At 32.8% G+C, this 12,083-nt stretch overlaps 1 protein-coding gene across 7 annotated transcripts in view; it reads left to right on the top strand.

Annotated features, from left to right (window-relative positions):
* Nucleotides 1-12,083, top strand: part of LOC129803564 (transcription factor Ken 1) — a 62,674-nt gene that overhangs the window by 13,000 nt on the left and 37,591 nt on the right. For 3 of the 7 annotated variants that reach the window (XR_008751869.1, XM_055850230.1, XM_055850226.1), the window contains exons 1-2: nucleotides 9,526-9,589; nucleotides 11,017-11,655. Coding sequence is in view for 5 of the 7 variants with exons in the window: in XM_055850230.1 (XP_055706205.1) it covers nucleotides 11,519-11,655 (137 nt within the window). In the remaining 2 variants the exon portion in view is untranslated. Of the gene's footprint in view, nucleotides 1-9,171; nucleotides 9,590-11,016; nucleotides 11,656-12,083 lie in introns of those variants that run through there. The other 4 variants (XM_055850227.1, XM_055850229.1, XM_055850228.1 and 1 more) reach the window with 4 other exon arrangements.

The raw sequence follows: 12,083 nt of genomic DNA, 5'->3' as shown, positions 1-12,083 counted from the left end.
GACCTTCGGGGACCCTCACATTAGTCGACTTACGAACTGTTCACATGAGCTTAATTTTTCCATTAAGTTTTTTGGAATTGTTTGAAAACACTACTTTCGATTTTTCTTCATTCATGGAGATGTTTAAAGTTAAAGGTCTCTTAAGTTGATGTTTCTTTCATCCATATACGAAAATATCGTTCATTCCTAATAACGCTTTTCAAGGTCAAAGCTTAAAAGGTTCTAGAAAACGTATTTCTCAACTGAATGAGGTATATTTGGGTTCGTTGGAAAGGTCTTAAAATTTCTGACAATTATGAACTACTTTTAATCGGTAATTCCAAGCTTTTCTGGGCCGAATTTTTCAGTGTTTAATAAATCGGTTCAAATCGGTTGTGAACCAAATAATAATGAAAAAGTATCTTTGACTTGAAGTGTAACAATAACATCTAAGTCACAAGTTCGAGCATTTTGCAAAGCATAAGACACTTTGCCAACCCTTCAATGCTATATAGGATTATATTTACAGATTTTCTCTTCCAATTAGTTTAAGTGGTCTTTCAAAAGATGCAGAAATTTTTTAAACAATTCCATATAGTTATTGACAATCAGCTAAGCTCGGGGATATTGTGAATTTCTCAGAAATTCTTTAATTGCTATTCCAATTTCACAAGAGAGAAGTTTATATTCTCAAGCTCTTTAAGATTATTGCACAGAAATACTGAAAAGCAGAACTATATATTTATATACATTGGAAGACAACTTTTGGTCTTTTAATTGCAGATTTTGTGGTTTTATTTTTATTTCAAAAATCCTTTTTATAACTTCTTTACTGTATGCGATATTTTAAGTGTATTATACTCAATTTCAAAAGTAAATTTTGAACTCAATTTATGATGAATTCATAAGAATATTTAACTAAATTTAGGTTAAAATTTTTCCTATCTTAACACGTAAGGCTAAGTTTTGAATTCTTTCTATTCCGTTTTGGGGTATTTACCGTTCAAAATTGAATGTTTCACTGATGATTTTGTATTGTCTACTGATCAAAAAGATTTTTTATATCTTTTTGACGTTTTAAATCTTAAAAAAAACTCTAAATGTTAATCGCCTACACTACTATAGGGGTAATTTGAAAATTCTATCAAAATGAGAAGTTTAGACGAAATTTGCTCTCAATTTGTAGAGGTCTTAAGTCTTTGCGGTCTTTGAAAACCTCATAAACGGATTTAATACCTTTTTTCAGTTTAGTGTGGTTTACAAGAGTTACAGTTGAAGACCTACAGTGGAATATTTTAAATAAATAATAATACATAAATAAGGCATATTTTTATCGCTTTGGCAAAGACAGAAACGCAACAGTAAAGAAAATTAAAAAAATAACTAAAGTCGTTAAATAACTTTTGATCAAAAAAATGTTTAACCCTTTAAGGACGATTGGAAAACCAGTGTCCCATAAAGAAAATAATTTTTCCTAACTACATAAAGTTATTTTTTTCTTATGTTTGTACATGATTGTAAAGTATAAGGTTGAATGAATCTAGAATATTTTTTGCAAGTCTCTAGCTATTTGCTATGTTATAAATATTTAAGCTCAAAAATGGCGAATTTTAAAATTCTCAAATTCATAATTGGTTTTATTTATTTTTTATACTTCCAATTTTTTTAAGAAAAACTCTTTTGGCAATAAAAACTACAATACTAATACGTAATATTTTTCATTAAAGCGATAAATATTATTCATTGGTATTGTCAGAAAAAATACTTAAATTTTTAGGCTATTTTCGTTCCTATCGTTCATAGAAGCAAAACCATACCGAATCAGACTCTGTTGGGATTTCCAAGGTTAGATGTAAGACTTATCATTGATTATGTTTCTCAGTTTAATTTTTATTGTTGATTTTCAGTCGGTAAAAAGTGTCTCGTCGTTAAAGGGTTAATTCTACATCTGCACTTCATGTTATTTTATCATGGTAATTTTATAAAAGGAATTTGTTATAATTTTAAAAATAAGAACTTATCCCATTAAGTTAAGAAATAAGAATTAAGAATTAATAAGAAATAAGATATTAGATGAAATACCTAAAGTGCACAAACTTATGTTTAGCAAACTATTTTTTTAAGATACATTCGAAAACGAAAAACTGTATTTTTTTAATAAAAGAACCAAAACAAAGAAAAGTCGATAATGCAAAAGGACTTTAGAACAAGTAAAGTGCTAAAAAAACATGCTCATTATTCATTGGAATAGCACCATAATATAGTTATACACAGCCATGTAAGTTACCAAAATGCAATAGGAGTAGACAGAGACTAAAACTATTATAATCTCAAAACCTTTTCTAAAACTCAAAACAAAGTCTAAGACGGATAAAACGAAAGAGATTAAAGCGAAATCAAGATAACGATCCCTAGGAGATCGAATTCTTTACGGTTTTTGAGATATATTAAGCGTTGGCTAAGATTAAAACCTATAAATCTAAATCTAATCCTTCGATGGAAACAATCACCGTGACGTCATGTTTTTAAAACTTTGAATGTTTAAAATAATGAAAAATGTGACTTTTGAGAGGGTTTTTTTGACGGACAATTTTTTTCATTGACTCAAAACACAACAAGTTAAAAAAAATTATCTCAAAAACCAGTATTAAGTTGTAAGAACCTATGCTAAGTGTGATTCTTTCATTGCACATTCTGCTTAATTACTCAACAAAATTACTCAACCGCGACCTATTTCAATAAGATGACATTTTGATAATGGACTTTAAGGGATTTTAAGTCCAAGTTTCTAGTTATCAATCAAATCAATCAAATGATTAAGTTTCCTGATTTGCATGTGAAGTCTCTGTACCTTTTACGTGCGAAGCTACAATTTGGGTTAGGTTTGAGAATTTTCTTCTATCTAGACTCCTCCAATCCAAAAGGTGTTCATAAATATTAACCCTAATTACTCCCTATGATCTGTGATAGTGATAGTTTTTTCGAAAAGTTATTTCAATTATTAAAGGTCGTATGAAGCATTAATCAACAGTATTAGGGGAAAGCGCACTACCTTCGGACCAATAGCTTTGACCAATAGCTTTTTTCGGGAAATTTGAAGCATCGGACAAACTATTAACATATAATATTATACTGAATCAAATTCATTAAAAACATATTGAAAAGAAAATGAGTTGTTCGAAGCTTGAGTCGTTCGAAAGTAGCGCGCTTTCCCTTACAGTTTTGGGCCTATTTTTGATTTTTTCGTCTTGAATCTTAGAACAAAAGTACTAGGCGTGGTAACTTACCAATTTTTTTGGGTAAATGTTAAATTTGGGACTAGCTATCAAATTATATTGCCATGAGCCAGATTCATTAGGGCTTTCCTACTGGTTGTCAATTCCATTTTCTGTGGAATTATGTGCACATAACCTCAGGGAACAGGCTTCACAGTAGCTTTAACGCTAAAAAAAATCTGGTAAACTAAAAAGGATTCAAACCCGGAGTTGCATCATAGAGCTGGAGTGATACCACCGTGTAATTATCGTCAATTTTGGATAAATTTAAATGTTTTAGAAAGTTTAGTGATTCTGGCTGAATAATGATTTGTTTTTTCGATGATCGTATGTGAAGAAAGAACATTTTTAGCGATGCTATATTTATGTTGTGTTGGTTGTATCTCTTGTTCATATTATATTTCATTGTTCCAACTGGCGGTCTCCACAAAAGCAATTTAGTGGGTGTTGGAGGCAATATTGGTCAATAGAAGTAAAATATCATTGAGAATTTCCATGCAGTGAAGATCGTTTTGGAGTTTCACAAGTTTGTCACTGTTGCATGTTTCTCTTTTTTTTTAGCAAACGCCACTTGAGCAATTACTTTATGGAAAAAAAAATGCTGCACTTTCCTTTTCTGTCTCAAAAAACAAAGGCAATATATTTGTGATATTTTATCATTGGGTGAATATTTTTTTATCTCACGCTTTATGTAACATTTGTGCACATTTTCTCACCCACACTCTGATCCCATTTTCTGTCCGTTTGACTATCTTTTTCTTTCTCGTTGCACACTGCAAATTGGTGGCTTGGGAATAGTTACAATATAAAGAGTTGACACGTGCGATTTCCTTCCGTTTCTCTTTTCCAACAATATACAAAACTTTTTTTTAACATTACATAATATCCCCAATGTATGTATATTTATAAATTATACAATATAGTCTGTACACTGCTATATATTTTTTCGCTAAGTTTTTTTGTTGTTGTTCAATAATCTCGCGACAATGGGCGAAAGTTTCCAAATTGTCCCTAAAAAAATAAAATTACTTTTCATGTGATTTTTTGCCATGAATTGTGTGTTTTATATGGTATTTTGTGGTTTTATACAGCATTATCGAGCAATTAATAAGACTAACGTAGTAGAGAAAAAAAACGTATGAGTCACGAAATTGTATTCTAATAGTTCTGTGGTTCTTTTATGTCTTCTCATAAAATTCTCTTTTTGATGAGAATTTTCTGAGAAAATTTTCTTCAGATGTGCACTGTCAAAATTATAAGATTATACTAATACTAATGTAAGTTCATACAACTATTTATTGGTTAATTAATACAGTATAACTTCAAACGTGTAAACGTGTTTAAAGCATATTTTTCTGTAGATTTCTATATCGATATTTGTTTTAGTTAGTAATTTACTCCATAAAAGTTGTCTCAATATTAAAAATATTTTTCTAAATTTCAATATATTTAAATGAATTTCAATTTTCAGAAGTTTACACTATTGGAGTCGCACTGTATTCTGAATTGTAATTTATTCCATAAGAACATTTTTTTTGTGATTTATGTTATTAATTTTTAAACATACTAACCATTTATTAATGTGATTATTCTTTTGAATATTAAATGAATCATTTTACTGCCCTTGTAACTTTCACAGTTTAAACAATATTCGGAAATGAAAACAGATTGCCATTACGATCTAAGGATCTCGATTCTGTTGAATTTGTAAGAAAAAGTTGAGTGCAAGATAAATCGCTCGAATGTGAGTAGTTTAGAACAGTTTTAGGTAGATATACCAAACTAAATGGAATACAACCAATACAACACAATTACCCTTTGTTTTTTGTATCGCACCTAATGTGTGATTGAATTAATTAATTTTTTTTCAATAACTAAAGCAGACCTGTGCTCGTTGAAAGCCGTGTAATATCGGAAATTTTGTGCTGATAATTTTAATGAAAATTGCAGATAGCCGTGGTGGTAACACTAATCACACATGAAAAGAAATTGTCTTCTTGATATCTTTGTCAGAAGACGGATAGCTCTTCACTACACATCCTTTTACTTGAATCTTGCAGATATACAAAGAAATTAAATGCAAATATCACTTCAAATGAAAAGTTCTTAAATCGCGCGCAATTCAACTCGAGAGAAAGATAGAGACACAAATAACTCACTTGACAAACGTCTGGCGGCGCTGCGGTTGCAAAAATCTCTGAAATGCCACAAAATATTTTCTTCTCTATTTTATCCTTATTAGCAGGTCGTGTCCCTTCTTGTAATACGTACTTTTGCATTCCTTATTAACCAAAATAGTGTTGTACAAAAGGGTTTTTCTCAAACCTATCCTGAATTTTGGGACAGCTCAAAAGAATATGAGTCTTCCAGCTCAAAATTTCATCCCAATGCTTTTGTTGTAATATCGACAAGTATTTACAATTAACCCAAATAACTGTATTCAACTAAATTATTAAAAGGATTTTCTTGTGAAAATGACTTAACTCTAAAGTATTAAGCAATTTTAACATTAAAAAACCTCTCATTTTCAATACGTGAATTTTCGCGGCATTTCGAAGAATGCCAACCAGGCACCACCAAATTCACTTCGGCTTTTCCTTTAGCTCAGACTTGAACTAAAGTATTTGTATTTAAGTTTACTTACTATTGTTAGTATTGTCATTTGAAATCTATAATTTCTGAAAAATGAAGCATAATATAACATTGCCCAAAACTGTGCTATTTATATGATCGACGCTGTTATTTACAATGTGTTTAAGCGTTGAGTAGTAGAGCACTCGTTGTATGCCGCAAGTGTCACAGGTTGACATTAATTGATAATCCTATTGCACGAGAATGCCTAGTTCCTTTATTGGATATTGTGGTGCATTTAAGTGAATAAACCTGGCTAAATAAATCAATAAATAAGCTAAATAAATAAACAATTTTGGCTTCGAACACTTAAAGAATCTGACTTATGGATAACCATATATAAAGTCACACATTTCTTGAAAAACATAGTACTGATTCATTAAAGAAATATAATATATGGGAAAATTGTGCATTGTTCGAAGCCGGAATAGGGGAAACTGGGACAGTAGTGCACATGGGGTAGTTGTAAACATCGCGATGTTTTCAATTATATTTTCAATTTCAGAGGACGAGACATACAGTAGATTCTCTCAAATTCGGGCATTTGGGACCGAAATGTTACCCGAATTAGAGAGAAATTCGGGCTACAAAGTTTTTTAAATGCAACGATTTTTTCCTTTTGCATACTCATTAAGTTTATATACTCATATTTTGTTGTAAATGCCATAAAAATCTTTGAATATTCCAAAATCACATCATAAGTAAGACAAACCAATGCAAATTTAAGCATATTTCCTTCATTCGATAACCAAGATCAAACTTGAAAAATATCAACAAACTTTAAAAAAAAAAAGGATCCCGATCTTAAAAGAGCCGAATTAGCGAGAGTCTACTGTACATGACATACAGTATACTCTCTCTCAATCGATCATACGGGGTAAAATTTTATTCAAATTGCTCCTTGGAAATTACAAGGGGCCAACTCAATCTGAGCCATTTTTCAGAAGACAGGATGAAATATTCAACTTTGTATGAATAATTATCTCAATTAAGTATGTTAATAAAAACAATTTCATTCTTTTCTATTTGTATGAGCATTATTATAAACATCGAAACATACATATTTTTACCTTTCAAAATATGTGTTTTAATGAGTTAGCTCTTTGTCATTCTAAATGATGCGCAAATTTTCATGAAATTAGAATGACACGGGATCAACTTGCTTGAGTTAGTCCCTTGTTTCACAAAAATTTGAACGATAAATCTATTTTGTGCCCCTTGACTTCAAACAAAACCGAACAAGCAATCATAAAGAGTAAAATTTTGAAAAACTTTTGTAATTAGTAATTACGAAATTTAATGATTCATATCATCTGAAATTTATTAAATTCTCTGTCTGAATGCATTAAAACCTCAAAATCGCCAAAAAGTGAGTTGGACACTTGTAATTTCCAAGTAGCGAAATTATCGATAGATTTGGGCATCAAAGTCATTGTAAATTCCACAAAAAAGCACTCAATTATAATGAATCACGATAAAATAAGAGAAAATACAGCGAATTTGAGTAAATTTGCTTCAAAATCAGGCGTGAAAATTGCCAACAAAATTTTTCGACCGATTGAAAAAGAACCGATTGAGCGAAAGACACTGAAAGAGAAATCCGAAAAAGTCAAAATAACATTCCCGAAATGTTAATTTTATCCTGTAGTATTACAGGATTGGTTAAAGTTACCCTTCTTTCATGTTGATTTTACCCTTAAAAGGTGTAAAATTAACATTAAAAATGTTGATATATTTTTACACCCAAAAAGTGTTAAAGTTATGACGAAAAAAAGTTAATCGCAGCTTCTTTTTTTCTCAGTGTACTGTAGTCCTTTACTTCAGTAATAATCTTCCCGATTTGAGCTCTCTCCGGTTGAGGTTCTTTCTGTACCGATTTGAAGGTAAATCAGAAAGAACTTACCTGTTGGAAGTTCGAACGTGTAAAACCACGAGTTACCGAAAACTGAGCAAGTTCATCACAAGGACATTTATTTTAATGAAATAGCAATTCAAACGTTCTGCCATCGTGATATTCCACAAAATAAAAATTCGCTTTTTGCAGCACACGTTTACACACTTTTGTTGTCATTGGTGGTGATTGAAGTGTCAAGAATAACGAAATTCGAAATTGTAGAACAATCAGCGCTAAACGGCGAGTACGTGAACTTGTACTTTAGGCTTTCGGTAGATTTTCGAATAGCTGTAGCTTGGCTTTGGAGTGGCTTTGTCTCTTCGAAAGATTATTACTGAAGGAGCCAAGTAGACTCCTTGTTCTCTGACCAATAATAGTCGACATAAGTTCAAGTGGTATAAACATAACTATCAGTGTTTAGAACTACCCCATGTTTACTACTGCCCCAGTAGATTTTCGAATAGCTGTAGCTTGACTTTGGAGTGGCTTTGTCTCTTCGAAAGGTTATTACCTACTAAAAGAACCAAGTGTAGACATCTTGTTTCCTGAACAATAATAGTCGACGTAAGTTCAAGTGGTATAGACATAAATATCAGTGTTTAGAACTACCCCGTGTTTACTACTGCCCCAGTTTCCTATGTACGAAGCTTGAAAGACTTTTCTTTAAACCTCCAGTATAAAGTTGGCATAATGCAAAAAAACATATGAAGATTTTTCTTAGGTGATTTTATTAATAACGACTGAGTTAAGAAATTTTAGGTGTAGAAGAAATGCATAGAGAAGATGATCAATTGCGTGTTTTGCTTGTACTTTAGAGTTTACCTATTTCTATTTCCATTTGCAATATTTTGCGACCAGAAATATTGCCAAAGATCTTGCGAATCTTTTCGCTGTATTTTCTCACAAGCCTTTGGTTGGTTTTTTTTTCTTTGACTTCTTATGCTGCCGTGCTTTTTCGCCAAAGTTGCGCACGCAAATTGCAAGTGAGAGCAACACAGAGTGACTTAAGAGAGGCACACAAAATTGGCGCAATCGCGAATTTCGTGAGAGAGGAAAAAAAAGCTCAAGAGACTTTTTTTTTCACCAATTTCCACACATTCTCAAGCACAGAAAAAGATGATCACTCCGGAGACTTTTGCTGAGATGGGGAGATAGTTTCTTGTTTCTTAACTCCTTCTCTCTGTCTCTCACGATGGGTTAACTCAATGGTTTTTGTCTCTTCCTCTCCAATTTTCACGTTTAAGGAACACAAATACACAGAGAGTCTCTCCCGGGAGAGGAGGAAATGTACAACGACGACGGTGGAGAAAAAAAAGTTATTGCGAGAGAGTGAGAGAGAATGGACAGAGTACTCTTTCTCAACTCCTACCTCACTGTAGCGTCGATCGGGCCAGTTGAGAGTAGACAGCCGATCAGTAATATCGCGCGGCGGTTCCACTCTGCGCCCCCGAGAACAACCCAAATGATCGCAACGTGAAAAAATCATCTTGGATCTATTTCTTGAGCGTGTTTACCTAGAACAGCAAAATACTTCAACCCAATCCCCAAAAAAATATACGATCGATATTGTGACCATCCCGAGGATTTATACCACAGGAGCTTTTATTTTATATTGAATCTTTGGCCGAAATACGGATTTGAAATTGAGAGTGAGATCATTTCAGCAATAACATAAGAAGAAAGTAGTTAGGTGATCGTGTGGGAGAGTTAGGGAGAAAAAAGGCGCGAAATTGCCTACTTCCCATAGAAGTGTGTTAAATTTATTTTGGTCGTATACCTCAATGGGGAAAACTTGAGGTTCTTCCTTGAGGTGTGTATGGTGTGTTTGTTTCTGTGATGATCGAGGATGATCTCTCAAGTGATTATGTGTGGATCGTGCGTAGAAAGTGTGATGAAATTTTCTCTCCGATTCGAGGATTTCCCCAAAGGCTTATTTTTATCTGCCCAATTCACTGGATTATCAGTGCTTCTAATAAATATATAATATTTTTTTAATATTGAGAAATTAATTTTAAAATTTTAAGAGTGTGGATGGTGTGGATCATAGTGTGAGGAGTGAATTTTCCCGCCAAAAATTTAATTTCAATGAGGAATCTACCGATCTAACAAATTTCCCAATATAACTTCCTTTGCCATTTGGAAAAGTCTACCAACAAAAGTGCTCTCGAGTGGATTTTCTTGTCTCTTTTAAGTCTCCTCTTTGTGTCTGTGAATGGGTAGTTGTGGTTGAAATTTTGTAAAAGTTGTGTTGCCTTGGACTGGACAATTTCGACATCAAATATTCTTTACTAATGCCAGTTGGTAGATTTTCCAACGCCATTTCGTAATGCTGAATTCTTTAATCGTGCTTTGAGAAAAATAAGAGGAAAAAAAAACACACTAACACATTCCACAAATTGTGATATTTACCAATCACGACTTTTTTCCCATTCTCTCCAACTCTTTCCCCATATTTTATTCCGTGAATGTGGAAGGGAAAAAGTGATCCTCATTTTGCAATGATCGTCTTGATGATCTTGCAACATGCATTCCGTATTGTTTTTTTTATTATTTCCTGATTTTATTTAAAAGATCTCAATTTTAAATTATTGAAAAAGAAGATGAGATCACCTGGAAAAATAATGTGCAAGAGACTTTTCATTTTAAAAAATAAATAAATAAAATAAAAAGTAATCGTGCCACGATCACATATTTCACATAGAGCACTCCAATTTATAATAAACCTGTGAATGGTAAAAAGTTGTGTGCTCAATTTTCCCTTTCAAACTGGAATTCTTGTTGGTTGGGTGTATATAGCGAAACTTTTACTTTCAATATTTTTACAAAACCTGTGTGTTGCGCGCGCGACTTGTATAGCGATCGCGCGCCTGTGATCGCGCCCCGATGTTATATGGCATGTTTTGTAATCCTATGCCTGGGTAATCGTGCAGATTACGACATATTCATGTTACTTCTCCACATACAATGGCAATATTGCCAAAAAAAATACGGCCCCTTGAAGGCTTTCCATGCCCTTTTTCTCATGCCACATTTGATGAATGTGTTGAGGGATCATCCTGTGAAAGGTGAAATTTCACTTGTGCCGCGGGGAAAGATGGAAGAGATCATTTCCTCTGTGTCTCTTTCAAATGATCAAATAAACCCAGGGAAATGAGTCTGGGATGTAAATTTCCTGTGTGTGTTAAAGAGAAGAGCAATTGAAAGATAAATAAACCACCTTTCCGTGATCTCTTTCAGATATTCTTTCGGTGTTTCCCCCACATTGAGAACTACGAGGGAGATTAAAGTGTGATAAATGTGCTAAAGTGAACATCAAGAGGTTTATTTGCAAGCCTCAGTGAGGAGCAAGAACATAACAACAATTTGTATTACTCCAGGATATTCACATTGCCATCCCATCAACACTTGAAAAGTGAAAGTGATTAGAATTACCCTCAGCCGTGCTTAAAGGTGATACTGAAAAATTGTTGATTTGAGAAAAAGAGGGTGTTGAAGTGAAGTGTTCTTCTGTGATCTCGTGAGTTAGTTATATACCCAGAAAAGAAGAAACAGCAAGTGTGCAAAAAAAGCAAATTACTTTTATTTCAAAATAGAAAAGGCTGTTTCAAAGTTTTTAGTGTGCAGCAAAAATCAAAACAAAAAAAATATTTGAAAAGTTAAGAGGATCACCAAAAAAAGTGTTAGTGTGATAGAAAGTGAATGAAACATTTATCGTGGATGATGTGCATTAATCATACTGATGATTAGAAAAAGGGCATCATTGACCACGCAACGGCGCCGAAACGAGGACAACTCCAATCATTCTGCACAGCAAGAGAGTCACAATAAATTCATCAAACTGGATTATAAACGCAATTACCCCTACTATACAGACAGGTGAGCCTTCCTTTCTTTTGACCCTTTAATTTAGTTTTATATATATTTTTTTAAAAAAATATTTCTTCCTATTGTGGCAAAAATTGTTTCTTTCTCAAATTTCGTGGTGGAATCTCCCATCAAAACTTACATTTTTACACGCTTTGGTGACCTTTTCGATACGCGCCAGTGATATTTTCCTCGCTCAAAACTCAAGAAATTATAACTTCAAGGACTATCATTGAGACGAGGTTCACACTCACTTTTTTATTTTATATTTTTCACCTCGCTGATTGAGCACCCAAAAAATGATGCTCACGGATATGAGGAAATTCGCTGTGAATGAATGATGAAAAAAAAAAAGAAAAGGCGCGGGAAAATATGTTTAGAGAAAACAAAATTCTACACTCTTTCTAAAAATTTTCCCATGATGCTCAAGGTTTTACTCG

The sequence above is a fragment of the Phlebotomus papatasi genome, chromosome 2 (assembly GCF_024763615.1).
Source record: "Phlebotomus papatasi isolate M1 chromosome 2, Ppap_2.1, whole genome shotgun sequence".
Classification (NCBI taxonomy): Eukaryota; Metazoa; Arthropoda; class Insecta; order Diptera; family Psychodidae; genus Phlebotomus; species Phlebotomus papatasi.
The sequence above is the reverse complement of the archived record's forward strand: the minus strand, read 5'-3'. Positions and strand labels throughout refer to the sequence as shown.